This window comes from Aptenodytes patagonicus, chromosome 6 (assembly GCF_965638725.1).
Source record: "Aptenodytes patagonicus chromosome 6, bAptPat1.pri.cur, whole genome shotgun sequence".
NCBI lineage: Eukaryota > Metazoa > Chordata > Aves > Sphenisciformes > Spheniscidae > Aptenodytes > Aptenodytes patagonicus.
Window position 1 is genome coordinate 7,989,252 of NC_134954.1, and position 18,239 is coordinate 8,007,490.

An 18,239-nucleotide genomic window follows, 5' to 3' on the forward strand; every position below is an offset into this window, starting at 1 on the left:
CTCCACTTCAACACACATGGTCCTCTGTACTCTCTCATCCATGCCAGCAGACAGCCTGCCCCTCGAGAGAATAAATTATGTTGGAGAAGAATTTCAGCTATACCCAAATCTGATAACAAATTTGCATATTTTACCATATAGGGAGAAAATAGTGATGAATCAGGATAATGAATTTGAAAACAAAAATTCAATGTAAGTAGCAAATATTTGGGAAACATTTGATTCATCTGAGCGTTTAGTAAAGAACAAAACAATCTCCCAAATTAATCCTAAAAAGTTTCAGTTATTGCATGATCAGTAGAACAACACTATGAACAAACATGCAGTGTATTTACTTTTAGAAAGATACTTTTTCCACTTACTGAATGCAAAACCGATCAAGTCAGTAAGAAAAAAATTCAAAAACTGAATGTATACTTCCAAACTGTTACCTTTACTGTCAATTAAGTGTACAAAGAAAATATTCAGTGTAGTAAGTTTCCCTTATAAAGCTTATTCATAAGTTGGTTAAGATGATTTAGACATTGGCTTTCTAGCTCTATCTTCTACTTATCACAAGAGGTACGATTAAAAAAGAAAACTGAGTAGCAGCTTTAAATTTGCTACCAGTTTAGCAGGCTACTCCAACTTTCCTAAACTCTTAACTTACGCAAAACAACAAAGGAATTTTCCAGCAAATACCTCTGTCAGACCATTTTCTCTCTTGTGATGTCTGCTGTACAAATCCTGCTGAATCTCTAACTTGCAAAAGGGTCCCTAAAATTCTTCAGCTATCAAATTTTAAAAAATAAATAAATTTAAAAAGCAGGTTAAAAGATGAAAGAAAATTCTGGAGCAGTCATTCCAACATGACTCGGTAACAGCAGCGTGAACCCATGCACGAACCTCTCCAAGCTTGCACTCAGCTACCTCCCCAAGGCTGCCTGTCTGCAATCGGGGCTTCATGTCCCCAGTTCGGGACTTGGTCCCGTACCTTCCTTGCAGGGATTCTTTTAGAACTGTGAGCCTGCTTTGGTTAACGCTGGCGTGGAAGAGTTTGGCGGCTGCTGTGAGCTGGATTCTTAGCTGCTCTGATCATGCTCTCATCACAGGAGCAAAAGAACAGGAGGAGGAGAAACAAAAGCAGAGGGAAGCAATGGAAAAAGTAGGATTTGAACATGTTTGAGCTCCCTGTTCTCTGTGACAGGAAGAAACCTATCTGGCCTCCAGTGAGGATGTTCAGGCATAGCTGTGCTATGAGCTGTGATCTGGCACCTGCAGCAGCACTGTCTCTCCATCGTTCCATCGCACAGACAGCACAGGCACCAGGGGTATATCCAGCACCAAGCCTCTTGTTTCAGTTCTCTAACATGTAAAAGAAGTTCTCCTGTTAAGTGCTTTCCTCAGGGGCCCATTTTCCAGCTTCCTCCATATCACTGTTACTTACTGAACAAGATCACACTCTGGTCCCTACTGGCCACTTTCTTTCTGGCGCTGCTTTTGCTCCCCCCCGCCCCGATTCCACCCTCCCAGCCCGCAGCCACGTCCTGCCCTCACCGCAGCTGAACAGGGAGAGGACAAACGCTTGCCTAAAAGCCTGTCAGATCCCAGTAACATTTTTTTATCCCCTCAAAGCAGCAGAACTATGAACAACTCCTACATCTGTAAATCCATTAAAAAAGTAACGATTGCTCCAAGAGCGATCTACTATTTTTATGAATGGAGAAAAATGGAAGCAAAGTCTCTCAAATAAACAGTGAGGGGGGAAAAGCAGCATGTAACTTTCAGCATGTCACAGCAGCTACTTTTGCATGCCTACCCAGACTAAAATGTAAAGGCAACAAGCCAGGTTTGCTCACCATTCAACAAACATTACAACCATGTCCTCTTGATCAGCATAGCTTTTTATGCCTTCTTTCAGCAGTCGAACTTTCTGCCCTCCGCCAATAGAGTTAGGCAGCTCACCACCTTTCCACTCTTCACCTTTTCCAAGTACCTGGAATAAGAAAAAAGCACTTTCTGCTAGTACCCAAAAACAAGAGGCTTTTTAAAGCAGACCCTTATTGAAAACAGATGTTAAAGCAGAAGCAACACATTAAAGCATAGCAAGCCAGCATTTCCAGCATCATAAGTTTTCCATGTCTGAAGCAGCGTTCAGCACAATGACATCACTGCAAAAACATGAGAGAGACATTTCTTAACCAAATAAGAATCGAGCAATTGCCTGCTACCACCATTTATTCAAACATGTCTCCCACGGGGGGGGGGGGGGGGGGGGGGGGGAGAACAAAAGAAAAGAACAAAGCTAATAATTGTTTCGAAATTTGTATTAGAAAAACATTCTGAATGAGACCTTTAAAAGTCAATATAATCACTTTAGGAACAGGAAGTGTAAGAGACCTTGGTGGATCAGGGTATTACTAATACAAATTGCAAGCTCCAGTCTTTCTGAAATCCCTCCAGAACACTTTTGTACAAGGAAAGGATAGGTTCCCCAATATACAGCTGGCTGCTAAAATCAGCTAAACAAAATTCCTCCTTAGCCAAGCGCTATAGCGAATTACATCTCAAAAACAGAAAAAAACCCTTAAATATTTTTTAGGTTTTGAGCATAATATTTTGGGAACTTATAAAACCTGGAAGAACTACATTGCATGTTGTTTTGGACAAATCTGTAAACCTAATAGATGTATCCAGAGCTCAGGCTTCACAGGTGCTTTAGTACAGCATTATCATACTAGGAAGGGTTACCTCGGTCTTCCAAGTTCAGTGGCAGAAGTCAAACTTCAGAGACCCAAATAATTTCCTATTTATAGTGTAGACACTGTGATAAGTAAGCAGAAAAATTTCATAACACCACCTGAATCCCTGGATTTTCTCTTGCAGAACCAATTTGTGGGAAAAGTTTAGAAGAAGGTTAGTGCCTTCCCTTTTTCCCAAGGTCACACGGAGACCAACCTCAGTATGTGACATACGGAGACATGGAGCAAGGCAGAAAAGGCTGGCAAGAATGACAGAAACGTTTTGTCCTCTCAAAGAATTACAGGTTCTTGGGAAACACAATGAAACTTTCAGTTGTGGCCCTCCCTCCTTCCCCGCAGCAGGGATCCAGCCTTGTTTAAGTAGGAAGGAGACATCCAAAGCCCTCTGAGCGCAGTGCAGCTTCCAGAAGCATTCATGCAAACAAAATTAGCCGCACTGAAAAGCAAGGCTATATGGTAAATCATGACAGAACCTGTAAGTGTCTGAGGACGCTGACCACAATAGCTACTAATCTGTAAAACAGTTCCTAAGGCAGTGGAAGAAGCACCCTCCCATGGTCGTTCAGACGGGGACCAGCAGGTAAGCAACAGGGGCAGCAGCAGGGCCACGTGCAAGCGTCCTACCCGCCCCCGAGCTCTGTAATTGTTTTACTTTGCCACAGCATGCAAGGAAGCTAATGCAACTTAAGTTACTATTGCACTGTTTCTGTCCTAAAGGCAGTATAGTATGTATATTTGGTATGAAAACGTGCAATACCTTTACTGTGTAGTTGAAGTGCTTTGCAGTTCGCATGAAACGGTGAAAACCATCGGTTTCTTTAGTCGCTACAGTAAAAACTAGTAGTTTATCTGAGGGAGAAAAAGAAGGAACATGTATTAATATGTTTTCAGGCCACAGTTCATAACAAAAAATGCACTGAACAGCACTGGATCAGGGGGCTTTATGACTTGCCTGCATCTCATTCAAAGACAGGAGGCAAATACACTGTCATGTTATAGGCATGAGACATTATCAAACAAGAACTGCTATGGACAAGGATGCTGTATTTAAAATTATCCTCAGGAAGAGGAAGCAAAGAAATCTATCTACTCTGTAAACAACTAGCTCAATACACGAAAACAAAGCTAGTATGACTACTGGACAGGAAGGAATCTTCAAAACAAAAATAACTTACTACATTTCAGTCTGAGCTAATCCTGTGACCTCTTATCACAGGACTGAATGGTAGCAGAGAACTTCACCCAACCTCAGTAACTCCCCAGAAAGCAAGTGGTTCACGTTCTTCATGAAAACAGGGTGGGAAAAAAAACAACCACGGAAACCAGTTCCCCAACAGGCAGCATTTACTGCTTTTAAGTCCTTGGGCAGAGACAAAAGAGTAAGGTTGGGGTTTTTTTTATTCAGAGCCTCTGTAAATTATAGCAGTGCTAATTTTGCCCTCTTACTGCATGCAGGCAAATGACCATGCAACCAATGTCCTTTTCATACCCCGGGGCTTTTGACATAGTTCAAATGAGGCCATGAATTCCCACTAAACAGCTTCCCGATTAAACTACTGAACAACGTTCAGCACCCTATACAATATACTGCATAACCCAGGTACATAATTCAAAGCTATGAGAAAGACAGCACCCCTCTCCAACATCAATCAGACCAGCCTGGATCCCAGAGCACGTTGCAGCTCCCCAATTTGGTTTGAGTTCAAGCAACAGCTGCCCTCTAAACAGAGCCCATGAGATCAATCCTTACAAGAAAGTAAAATTAATCGCCCCAACAGACACAATGCCTGTTGTTGCTTCACTTTCCCAAAAAACATCCTCCGGGTTTATCCTTACCAGCACAGTAACATGTGCTAGAAGTGGCTGGTGTGAAAGACACCCCTATTAACCCTTCAGCCTTGTCCACCACCACAGACTTAGCAGCCCTCAGATACCCAAGATGTCATCCTTGGTGTATTCAAATCAATCACCGCTTGCCATTTTGTTTTATTTGACACCAGCAAAATTAACACACAAGATGATGATCCGCTTCCCACTTTGTAGAAGAAATGCACCTTGCTAGTTACTCATGCAATGCTCTGCAGCCAAGCACCAGGGTACTTCAAGTGTACCTCTGCTCAGTCAAGCAAAAATACCTGTAGGAGCACAGACATAGTTTGCAGAGCAACATAAAAAACAGACATTCTAATGTATCATAGAATCATTAAGGTTAGAAAAGACCTCCAAGATCGAGTCCAACCGTCAACCCAACACCACCATGCCCACTAAACCATGTCCCTAAGCGCCTCACCTACACGTCTTTTAAATACCTCCAGGGATGGGGACTCAACCACTTCCCTGGGCAGCCTGGTCCAATGTTTCACCACTCTTTCAGTAAAGACATTTTTCCTCATGCCCAATCTAAACCTCCCCTGGCACAACTTGAGGCCATTTCCTCTCGTCCTACCGCTTGTTACTTGGGAGAAGAGACCGACACCCACCTCGCTACAACCTCCTTTCAGGGAGTTGTAGAGCACAATGAGGTCTCCCCTCAGCCTCCTCTTCTCCGGACTAAACAGTCCCAGTTCCCTCAGCTGCTCCCCATAAGACTTGTTCTCCAGACCCTTCACCAGCTTCGTTGCCCTTCTCTGGACACGCTCCAGCACCTCAATGTCCTTCTTGTAGTGAGGGGCCCAAAACTGAACACAGTATTCGAGGTGCGGCCTCACCAGTGCCAAGTACAGGGGCACGATCATTTCCCTACTCCTGCTGGCCACACTATTTCTGATACAGGCCAGGATGCCATTGGCCTTCTTGGCCGCCTGGGCACACTGCCGGCTCATGTTCAGCCGTCTGTCGACCAACACCCCCAGGTCCTTTTCTGACAGGCAGCTTTCCAGCCACTCTTCCCCAAGCCTGTAGCGCTGCATGGGGTTGTTGTGGCTGAAGTGCAGGACCTGGCACTTGGCCTTGTTGAACCTCATACAGTTGGCCTGGGCCCATCGATCCAGCCTGTCCAGGTCCCTCTGCAGAGCCTTCCTACCCTCGAGCAGATCAACACTCCCGCCCAACTTGGTGTCGTCTGCAAACTGACTGAGGGAGCACTCGATCCCCTCGTCCAGATCATTGATAAAGATATTGAACAAGACCGGCCCCAAAACTGAGCCCTGGGGAACACCGCTCGTGACCGGCCGCCAACTGGATTTAACTCCATTCACCACAACTCTCTGGGCCCGGCCGTCCAGCCAGTTTTTGACCCAGCGCAGAGTACACCTGTCTAAGCCATGAGCCACCAGCTTCTCCAGGAGAATGCTGTGGGAGACGGTGTCAAAGGCCTTGCTGAAGTCCAGGTAGACCATGTCCACAGCCTTTCCCTCGTCCACTAGGCGGGTCACCTGGTCATAGAAGGAGATCAGGTTGGTCAAGCAGGACCTGCCTTTCATGAACCCGTGCTGGCTGGGCCTGATCCCCTGGTTGTCCCACTCATGCCTTGTGAGCACCCTCAAGATGAACCGCTCCATAATCTTCCCCGGCACCGAGGTCAGGCTGACAGGCCTGTAGTTCCCCGGATCCTCCTTCCGGCCCTTCTTGTAGATGGGTGTCACACTGGCAAGCCTCCAGTCATCCGGGACCTCCCCCGTTAACCAGGACTGCTGATAAATGATGGAGAGTGGCTTGGCGAGCTCCTCCGCCAGCTCCCTCAGCACTCTCGGGTGGATCCCATCCGGCCCCATAGACTTGTGAGCGTCCAGGTGGCGTAGCAGGTCGTTAACTGCTTCCTCTTGGATTATGGGGGGTTCATCCTCCTCGCCATCCCCGTCTTCCAGCTCAGGGGGCTGAGTACCCTGATGATAACTGGTCTGACTATTAAAGACTGAGGCAAAGAAGGCATTAAGTACCTCAGCCTTTTCCTCATCCTCGGTGACAATGTTCCCCCCCGCATCCAATAAAGGATGGAGATTCTCCTTGGCTCTCTTTTTGTCATTAATATATTCGTAAAAATATTTTTCCTTGTCTCTAACGACAACATCATGAAATTCAAGTCTGTCTAAAATAGCCACAGCAGGCAAACTATGGAGACTAGTCTCAGGAGCCACTGATATTTTTTCCACTGAAATAAGGCTTGGATTCAGCACTAGTCAACAGGTCACTTCCGAGAACACTCCTACCAAGTCAGACAGTGGTCTGGCTAGTGCATCCTCAACAGCAGCTATAACAGTGTACATGAGGAAGAGCAAGGATAAGACAAGCATATACGATGCTTTCTCTGCTTTTTCTACCAGTCTCAGTTTATGGGTTTTCCTGACCTGGATGGGGTTTCCGTATACTCCGAAACACTCGGTCCCCTTTGTGACCTTGCTCTTACCTAGTCACTCCTTGAACTGATGTAACCTTTAAGCAGTGACAGCACCATGTGCCCCCCCCCCCAAAAAAAAACCACCCACAAAAAAAAAAAAAAAAACAAACACAACAACAAAAAAAATCTTCTGTGCCCTGAGCAGGGCTCCTACAGTTTTGAATCTGACACAGCCCAAGTTCTTCAACTACAGACAACATCTCTACCTGTCCTCCCCACCACGCACAATTTTGTGGATTTCTCTCACATCGTGCCACAGCTTTTTTTTTTTTTTTTTTTTTGGCTCCTTTTGCTCAACAGCCCTAGTGAAGATTTTAACTGCTGGCTCTACTGAACCAGTCTGACACTCCTGCAATACATTACACAGTAGAGAAGAAACTGAAAATACTTGAAATGATTCAATCAACTCAACTTGAACACCCAAAAATTTTGGGAAGACAGTTTTAGAAGATTAATTGCTCCATCTTTTTCTCACTTAAGTGCTAGCAGTCTTTTGTAGGCAAGAATCAGAAGAAAATCCCATGAGTACATGTCAGAAGGACAGGAGGACCGCCACAGAGAATTCCAGTGCAATGCATTCACAGATGCACTGACTCACCGATAGACATAAACACCGCAATAATGGTTCAACACCTCCAAAACAGTTTATCTAAAGGTCATGCAATCTAAAGTAATTCTACAGGAGTCACCACAGAATGAATAAAGAACATGATATCTTAGACTATGACTAAAACAGAACTGAAGACAGAGGATAGGATTTTTCTCTATGGAAGAGATTAAGTTATGATTATTTTTTTTGTTCAAGCACTGCATTTTCCAATTAGAGGGAACTGGAAAAATCTGATAATACCAGACTGCATCGCCAAGCCAAGTGAATCCATTATTGAAAGTTTCCTAGGTGACCAGTCAAGCACTGACTATAACCATGGAATTTGGTTTGGGTAGACATATTTCACACCTACCCCTTCCTGAGGAATGCTAACAGCAAGGATTTCAAAAATCTGTACTTGACAACATGATGTAAATGACAACATGTGGGCTGCATCAGATTCCTCCTGTAGTCACTAAGTCAAAGAAAGTATTAAATCAACCTATAAGTACAGTTTGGCAAGCAAAAAATACTCTACTGTTCTTTATGGGATATTGTTACTCTCTTTTAATGGAACCCACAGTAATTCTACCTATACGTTGCTCATGTATTTCAAGATTCACTATGGAGCCTGGTATGTTACTTGAGTTTTGTGGAACAGGAGGAAAGAGAATGATGTGCCAGTCATAAGAGTTTTCAACCTGAGCTATATAAAATGGAGAAAGCTGAGCAGACAAATAAAGCAGTTTATACCGACATGAAACTGCAAGAGAACCTGTATTACACTCACAGCCAATGAAGCAATGAAGCTGCCTGAGTCAGGTTTGCGTACGGTCACAGAACAAACAGGAAGCTATTTTTATACAGGTATTATTCACATTGGAAAAGTTTTCTTTTTAGCAAACTTGCCAATGGTCAGTTTTTTAAAATTACAGATGAAGAGGTTTAAAAGGCTTTACTTCCATGTCTCTGCTGCACTACAGAATTTTAGGTGCATGTGATACTTAAATAATTTTTAAGTGCAGCAGAAGTGTAATTATAGCACTTAGAGTCCATTTAGAATTAGAGTTTCTTTATAGACTATTTAGTCTTTGTTGGGTTTGGTTTTTTTTTTGGGGGGGGGTGATTTTTTGTTTGTTTGGGTTTGTTTTGTGGGTTTTTGTTTTGTTAACATACTTTTATTCTGTCTATAGTGTGTATGGAGAGACAATGCAAAGTGCATTAAATGATAGTTACCTTGGCACATTATAGAGACTATTATTAACCAAATGAGGAAAGCAGCACCATTCTCTTCTAGCTAGTAAGACGTTACAACAATATTAGTGTAATTCCTGTAGGCTCCTGCGACTTTATTTAGATGTAAATGAGAACTTGCACCAGTTTTACTGGCAGAGTTCCACTAAGCATAGCATGGGAGATATTTGTTTCTTCCTGTGGAAGTGAGTGAACGCTTCTGACCACCAAATACTTCTGCTAATTTATTTTTAACCTTTTAACTTCATTCACTTTGAAAAATCTATTCCTTGTTTGCTACATTTAGGTACAACCACCCCTTACCACACCTGTCCCATTTGTGTCCAGTAACACAACTCCAAAGTGACTTTCATGAACTCACAAAAGTGTAAACGTGCAAGTACAACACAGATGCCAGGGGAGTAAGTTTATCCAAGTGCTGTTTCCATTTCAGGATGTGCTCGGTTAGATCTATTTTAGCTGCAGCCACCCACAGTGTCCCTGCTGTGCGGAGCAGGTTTGGCCTCACGAAGAGCCCTGCCAGTACAGAGGTTCAGTGCAGCACCAGGGCCCTTACCGCAGGCGGAGTTGCATGCAAATGTCGCGCTGAGAGGTTGAGTGACTGGCCCAGAGTCCCCAGCAGCATCGCTGTGCCAGCTCCAGGGCTCCAGCTGTGCAATGAAGACCCAGGCGTAGCAGCAGAAAGCTGTCTGCAATTACTCAGACCCCAAGTTACCACTATGGCCCAGTACTCCGCAGCAAGCGAGCCGCAAAATTCTCAGTCTTCGCAAAAACCCCAAGACGAAGTCTAGCTGCAGCAACACTGTTCCTGCTTCACCATCCACTTTGGCACAAATCCCTGCCCTGCCCTCCACCCAGGTGTCTACCCCTGGGTAGACCCCTACAGCTCTCCTGTGTGCTCTTACATACAGACTTGAGCTACCCAGTTTCTTAAGCCTGACTATCCCCCTCATGCAAGGGGACAAATACACACTCAGTAATAGTTTCCAACAAACAGTAACAGCATCCTTAAAATGCAAACATGTATGAAACCAAGAACACAGCAGGCGGTCACACCCCTCCCAGGGTACTGGGACACCACAAAGGGCACGGGCTGCCCAGCAGGACTGGGCTCCCCCGGCATGCAGCCTGCCAGAGGCATCTTGGCAGTCACTGGAGGAGATTACCAAGCTTGGCATTTATTTCCACAAGTAAAGTCAGTTTGCGTAAAAAGGAAATGCAAACCCTATACTGAAGTTCAACAGGAAGGCATGGGGGGGGGGGGGGGGGAAATCTCTGAAGAGTTCATGCTAGGTATGAGGGTGCTGAAGTTACTAGAGTGCAATTATTCCAGACAGCTTTCCGATAGTTACATTCACAAAACTGCTGTTCTGTTTTGAAAACAAGCCTGAGAGAGCACGTGTTTGGCCAAGAAAAGTATATCCAGTGACAAACAGAATTCATTTTTACATGCAAATTAGGAAACCCTTCGGCACTCAAGTTGTGAAAGACAACACTGCATATAGAGCACATGCAACATCTTAGGAAATTCAGTGAAGGTTTATCAAAACATCTCACTCCTTTAGTCAATCTTTTGTGCTGCTACCATCAGGGATCTGACTGCATCGTGAATATTTATTTCCAGAAATAAGGACTATAAACCAGAGCCTTTGTCTTCAGTGAATTGCCTGGCAAGGTCTCAGCCAGGAATTGCCATGGCAGGACTGCTTTAAGTAGCAGTGACCTCTCTCCTTGTACCTTGGCAAAGACGTACGCAAAGAACTGCGGTCATTCCTCACACACCCACATGGTTCTTATTTATCTTGAATGAACACTGACAAAGATTACTACATAATTTCTACCAGGGGTTGCGGGCACTAGTACAGTAGCTTCAGAGCAGCCAAAACTGAGGATATTGCTCACAGCCACACAGGAGCTGACATTTAGTCCTTAGACTCAAGTGCCATGGACTTCTCTGGAGTAGGAGCGAGCTTTAAGATCAAAGGACATCTATGCATGGTACCACATTATGCCATTAAAATCTATCTCTATCTTTAAAACTAGCGGCTTATAACAGTAAACAAATATGTTTGGTTCCTGGAATACAGTTTTATCCATGTTCTAGGGTCTACATAAAACACAGTCTACTTTGCCATTTGCAGATTATGTCCCACTGAGAACTGCTCAACGGAGTAACAACAATGCATCAATCTCTGCATTAAATGAGCAAAGACATGTACAATTGCAAAATAATTCACCAAAGGTTTCTAGCAAGCAAATAAACAAGTTCCTAGAGATCATGGAAAAAGCTTGGGAACTGGAAGCATACTAGGAATACCTCCATGGGTTTTTAAAAAAAAAAAAAAAAATTTACATACACACTGTCAAAGAAAGGACAGGTAGTAACCCTGGCAGTGATCTGCATGACCTTCATCTAAGGCATAGGCTGGGCAAATACCTGGAAGAGAAGATGGATGAGATGGATACCTGGAAGAGGCACATGGATGCATCCCAGCCCATTAATTAAGCTATGTAATTGTGCCTATTATTATGTCTCCTGCATCTCTGGAGATGTGGGAGACCAACAGGGTAGTTTCCCACAAAAACAACTGCTGTGGTTTAACCTCAGTCGGCAACTGAGTTCCACACAGCCGCTCGCTCACTCCTCCCCCTCGCCCCCTGGTGGGATGGGGGAGAGAATTGGAAGAGTAGAAGTGAGAAAAACTCATGGGTTGAGATAAAAACAGTTTAATAATTGAAATAAAATAACAACAACAATAATAATAATGTAATAATGATAATAATAATAATATACAAAGCAAGTGATGCACAATGCAATTGCTCACCACCCGCCGACCGATGCCCAGCCAGTCCCCGAGCAGCGGCTCCCCCCAGCCAGCTTTCCCCAGTTTCTGTACTGAGCATGACGTCCCATGGTATGGAATGTCCCTTTGGCCAGTTGGGGTCAGCTGTCCTGGCTGTGCCCCCTCCCAGCTTCTTGTGCACCTCCAGCCTTCTCAGTCGGTAGAGCATGGGAAGCTGAGAAGTCCTTGACTAGTGTAAGCACTACCTAGCAACAACTAAAACATCGGCGTATTATCAACATTGTTCTAGTACTAAATCCAAAACACAGCACTGTACCAGCTCCTAGGAAGGAAATTAACTCTATCCCTGCCGAAACCAGGACAACAACAAAAAAAACCCAAACAAAACAACCAACCCACAGACTGGATTAAGCTTGCCTTTACACCACATAGGAGCATCACATAGGAGCATGCTTCCCCATCACTGGAGAGATGCACTAAAGCACAACACAACTTTAAAAACTGTTTTCAGCCTGATTCCTCACGTCACACTTCAAGAGCACAGTAATGAGGAATGTTCAAAAGCAAGTTGAACTGAGAAGTAGCTGTCAGAGTGACAGTAAACAGTCCCAACTAACTGCAGACTTCTGATTGCATTTCCGCTATTATTTATTGTTTCCACAGATTAACTGTTAAAAAAAAAAAAAGAAAAGAAAAGGAGGAAAAAAGCTTGTTTGGTTTTGGATTGAAGTTTTCAATATGCCTGTTTATTTCCAAGGCAGGCAACCTAGCCCATGTATAATCATCTCAAATTTGTAAGTCCTGATTTGGCCATGTCACCTTCCCTTCCAACTTCTGTACTCAGCCAGTAACAAGAAGGTGAACTAGAGGAATTGTCCTCAACAAGTTCTGTTTTCCTTCCTTACGCACCTCAACCTAAAGCACATACTCCATCAACAAAATCCATGTTCTGAGACTTTACAGTAGTCTGAGTTAGAAACAAAATGTAATTAGCAGTTTCCTTGACCTTCCTATCCATTCTGCTCCCCTAAAAGGGGAATATTTCTGTGCCTGGAGGAGAAATCACAGTCCTCAGCTCTGCCCTCAGCGTAGCTGCCTGCACACCAGAAGCTTCTGGTGGGTGCTTTCCAGCATGTCACCAGCCCTGTTTGGAGAACATGCCATTTCAGTATCATTGCCCTGATAAGCATATTGAGTACAACACATTTGAGTTAGCAAATAAAAGGATAATAGAGCAGGTTGAGCTATGTGCGGCTCAGGTTACAGTACGTGAAGGCATGATCCATAACTGGGATTCAAGATCTAAAGTTTCTCATAACTTCATGATAAAACTGGTAAATTTTGGAAGAATAAGACTTTAAACACTAGGAATACAATGTCGCTATACAACTAACCTTCTGTAATTTCTTTAACAGATGAGTTGTATTTCTGGAAGATATCCTGGAAAATGTAAAATACTCTACAATATCTTCTGAAAAAGACAAAACTGACTGAGATAAAAAAAAATGGCTGATATAAAGCCTGTCAGAAAATATCTTTATAGGCTCAAGTGCTGTTTCCTCCATAAAACTGAGTAACATAACAGTCTGAGTTCCCAATTAACTGCAAAACTGTGAAAGAGCTTTCAAAGAGAATGCAGCACAAGGTTTAAGCCCACAATGGTAAAGAAAGCATTCAAAAAACTGAAACGGATCATTGGGCTACACAATACTGTATGGAGTCAATACAGTCATGATAACCAATTCTCTTCCCACGCAGTTTTGAAGACTTTACTAAAACCAATTCTTCCATATGCTTCCAAGCCATGTTGAAGCTCTGCAGATAGCTAGAGGGTCACCGATGGTGCCAACAGCAAGTTCCCTTCCCTATTTATATGGGCTCAGACCATATGTTCAAAACCCAAAGAACTGTCAAGCCAACTAAAAAGTTGAAATATCATAGAGCACTTTCAAAATCCAGATTTTTAGCACAACACGATCTTCCACTTATCACTCAAGAAGGCAATATTAGACTTCTCAAAAGGAAAGTTGATTTTTTCCCCCCCTATAAATAGGAGTTATAGCCTAAACTTAAGATTCTACATCAAATAAAACTTTTGAAAATCCACATACTCTGAAAAGATGTCAAACAGCTGGAGACAGGAGAAACCCATCATATACAATGTAACCATGATTATAAGTTATACCTACATACATATACTTGTATGTAATCCAGCAGCAAACAAAGATCTTAAGTACACAATGTGAAAAACACAAACTTTAAACATATGTATCTACCCAGTGTCAGTTTATATGACATACATATGGTCAAAGAAAGTAGTAAACCAACAGAAGAATTTCTGGACAAATAAAACTTTTGGCATAAAGAGGGAAAAGACAGAGCCATCTGACAGCTGTTTATTTTCCCCCAGGATTCTTTAGAAACATGACAATGTGCTGAAATAGCAAAGATGGTCGTCTTCTTTTCTCAGGAAAGAAATGTGTATTACACTCCAGGAGGGGGAAAGATGACTGGCGCATGAACAATACTACTTTATATTTGGAAGTTCTGGGGTTTTTTTTAACCTGATCTTTTTATTATACAGTCAACTTCTGTTCTGCACAGAACACTTTGCTGCATGCCTCCACTCATCCCACAGCTTACTGCTTCCCAGAGAGGCAAACTGGTTTCAAAGTCCCGTTAACTATAGCCATGATCACCTTGTAAGATTGGATCCTCTGCAATTTAATAGCATTGTTGGACTGCTGTTAAAAAATATCCTTAGAGGGGAGACAAAATATGCTTGAAAAACTCATGAAAGACTGGAAAGTTATAAGATTTAAAATAAAAGATGAAATTAGAATTAACAGATAGCAAGTTAAGAACAGTCATGGGTTGCCAAACACATAGTACATACTGATTTCCTATACCAATACACATTCTTGTGTGAGAGAGATGGATTTCTAAGAACCAATGCTTCAAATAAATCTTAAAGGCCAGATTTTGAAGAAGCAGACCTTCCTGTACAGACCTCTTCTGAAAGTTTGGTCCGTTTTCCCCTGTATCACAAACCTCCTGTTAATCACTACACTTCAATACATACATGTCTCACTGCAAGATACAAAGAGCAGCACAAACATTTATGTAACTTCCAGAAAAGTACGAGACTCTTCTTGGCTAGCTATTAGCAGACTCCTACCTTCTCCACTTTAAACCAGACATATTAAATTAAAGCAAAGTAAATAGAAGTCTGTCTTTTGATGGTATAAGCATAGTTATTGCAGAACTAATGTAGGTACACAGGTATCACTTCTGCTACCACCTGATCCTCAAAATGGTTCAACCTGCAGAAAAAAAAAAAATACTGCTGCCTTTAAACTGTTGCAAACAGTTTATGACCACAACTGGCATTTGTGGTTATCAGGGATCACTCAATGCACGGGCTTTCCGTGGATAATCCTTCCTGTGCTCTTCCAGGTTATTTGTAGACCTTGCTGAAGCTACAGAGCAATAGCTATTGGTATCAAAACTCCCAACGCTGTCCCGAGCCAGGGAACAGAACTAGTAAAGGCAGGAAGTTTTCAGAAGCTGTCTAGGGAAAGTTACTTTCGAATAGCTGGTACTGTTGCAGCTTCCTCAGCCACAGCAGATGTTGCCTGTTACAGGGTTCTCCCTCTTCTCATGTGTCTCAAAGGAACAAAGAAGCTGGGTTAGCAGAAATGCGTGCTTATATTAAGCAAGAGCTGCTCTGAATTTTCTCTTAATGCAGAATTTATGCTAGATTCGCACTTGCTAACACACAGGCCCTGGACAGGATACTAGAGTGTTCTTTTCCCCTCCCCCCCCCCCACTAACTGAATCCAAACTGAAGTTTTCCAAGACTTAGAAAGATGCTTATCATTGGAGAGTCCCATTATTGTTAAACGCCATCTACAATCTAAATCCATTTATGAAGAGGTGAACAGTGTTATAGCAACCGTGCATTTCAGAATCTAAAGTTTGTTATGAAAATACCGAAGACTTCTCACGCAAAGAAATTCTCTTGTGCTTTAATTCACAGCCCACAGGGATGTGAACAGGCATTTCCCTCTTCCATGTGTACTGACTGAAATGGCAAGCCTGCCGAGCTGCTGCTTACTGCCTGCCTTTTATCACATCACTTCTGATGTCACATAGATACAGCGTCTAAAATGTTTACATGGAAATGATCAACTGTTGAATAGAGCCAGTTCTAAAAGAAATAAATAAAAACCCACCACCCACAGACTGTATCTCGGTAACTATTTTTCTGTATATGCATATATACATACACACACTTTCAGGCAAAGATTAGCAGTTACTCCCAATATTAATACACAACCGATTTCAGAAAACATTTGAAAGCTGATTCTGCCTCAGCTCTTAATTTACTTTCTTTTAATTTAGTAGTATTGAATATACAGTCAACAAGAGCTCATTAAGACCTGTATGTGCACTCATCAATCACCCGCGTCAGTCCCGGGTGCAGCGCTGGCCGGTGCTCAGGCCCGCACTCATTCTAATGCAAGATTTCCTCATTTTGATAGCTGAACAAAACCAGATACAAGCAGCAGTAGTCAAGAGTTTTTCCATCAGTTTCAGTGGACTTGGATGAGACCCTGTTTACTGAATCAGTCACTCTGTAGTAAAGCAAAGCTAAGACACATTCCTTCGTTCCCAGATAAGAAAGAAAATTAAAATCAACTCTTTGTAAATGACATCATTGCCATGCATGAAGCAACTCCTCCAACAAGACCTGCCTAACTTCCTGACAAGCGGGGAACAGATCAGGTTACAGCTGTTTATTAGTGCCCAGACAGCAATCAAACCACAAAAATCTTCTTGAGAGTGGGAGTGGATGGAGTCATGGCACAGGCTGGGTCTTGCTTGAACACGCCGATTGGATGGCCCTGCTATAAACTGTCATCGGGGCTGTGCAGCTGAGAGCAGGACACAATTAACATCAGCTGTCTAAGTGAGAAAGTTTACTCAGCTTCTGCCTTTTAGTAGCCTTGCCCTCTCTGTGTCTCTCATAAAATATGTATCTAGAGAAGAGCGTGCTTCTTCTTAAGCTGTTGTTTAGCAAATCCAGCTGTTTAAACAGAAGCAGTCACACACAGCACCAGGCATTGTTAAAGTCCGTTTTCTGACAGCTAATCAATCCATCAATGAAACTCAGCAGTTAAGATTTGCAAAAATGGTTTCTCCTTAGACTAGTCTTTGCGTAAAAAAGGAGAAATTGGAGCTGGAACTGGAGCCATCCTGAAGATGCGTAACTGTCCTTCATGCCTGCACCATGGTTCATGTTGTCAGCAGACACTACCTCGCTGATTAGTCAGTTCTTTTGAAAAAGCTGCCCTACAGCTTCACGTCTGGCCATATGTCCAGATACTGGACATGTAAAGTTCTCCAAACAGAAACACAGGCCATGCAACCCTGGAAGGAGGAAAAAAAAAACCACCGTACTTTTCAAAGATCCCTTTTCTGTATGAACAAGCAACTTAAACTCCACACTTGTGAGATACAGGTAAGTGCCCTGCCCCAAACAACTCAGTCCTTCAAATCATGAAATAGCATCAAAAACTTCTGTCCTCAGAACATACATCATGACAGGTCATGTATGACACATATTTCAAGATGCTTTTAACATCAAACACCTGGGCCGGCAACTTCAGTCATTAAGTTTATGGACCTGGTTCTGATCTCACACCAACATGTGGACGATTGTTTTACAGTGATGTAAAACAGAATTAGTAAACTGCTTACGAGGATAGCCTAAGGAAACACTTTGCTGTATTAAAGTTTCATGTGAACTACAAAACTAAAGGTAAAAAATCCTTTTTTACTTTTTTGCAAAAAAGAGTAAAAAAAAATTACAACAGCAATTCTATTAGATACTGATTATTTTCTGCACAGCTGATTTCAGCGAGAACCCCTAACGGGCTCATTCAGTACATTAACACTTAGACCCACAGATACAGAATTAACTCTCAGGGGAATGGCACTTAAATGCCAAACCTACTTTTGTTTAACATTCTGTCTTTTTTCCTTACAGTTTGTTTGCATTAATTACAAACACCACATGTGTCAGCTTTAAAAACATACTTGCAGTTACATTGCAAGAATCAGTACTACTACCAAAAAGGACTCCCCCCCCCACCTCCCCATGTCTATTTTCCAAGAAAATCCACAGTGAATTAATAAATTTGCAACTTGTCCAAGAAGGAACCCTGGAATACTTTCAAAGGGCAGACCATAAAAGCTGGTGAGCCAACCACTAAAATAAAGGGTGTTTCTTCAGAATTGTCCTATAAATTTTGACGTAATGTTTTAAGCCAAGGCAGAGTTCTACTGTTTAGCCTTAAACTATTAAGGAAATTAGTCTGTAATTACTTTGTGCTCCATTACAAAAACAGTCATGTGTTTTAAAAGAAATTATACAGTAATCCACAGTATCTTTAATTTTGGTTCAAGCAGAATGAAATGATTAAATACGTCAACTGTATAATTTGTCAATA

The 18,239-nt window shown here is 42.6% G+C and overlaps 1 protein-coding gene across 3 annotated transcripts in view; it reads right to left on the reverse strand.

Moving 5' to 3' along the window:
* Positions 1-18,239, reverse strand: part of PLOD2 (procollagen-lysine,2-oxoglutarate 5-dioxygenase 2) — a 77,569-nt gene that overhangs the window by 38,391 nt on the left and 20,939 nt on the right. For all 3 annotated transcript variants that reach the window (XM_076341012.1, XM_076341011.1, XM_076341010.1), the window contains exons 2-3: positions 3,499-3,590; positions 1,839-1,975 (exon numbers count right to left, since the gene is read on the reverse strand). In XM_076341012.1, the coding sequence (XP_076197127.1) occupies positions 1,839-1,975; positions 3,499-3,534 (173 nt within the window). In that variant the 5' untranslated portion in view covers positions 3,535-3,590. The remainder of the gene's footprint in view (positions 1-1,838; positions 1,976-3,498; positions 3,591-18,239) is intronic.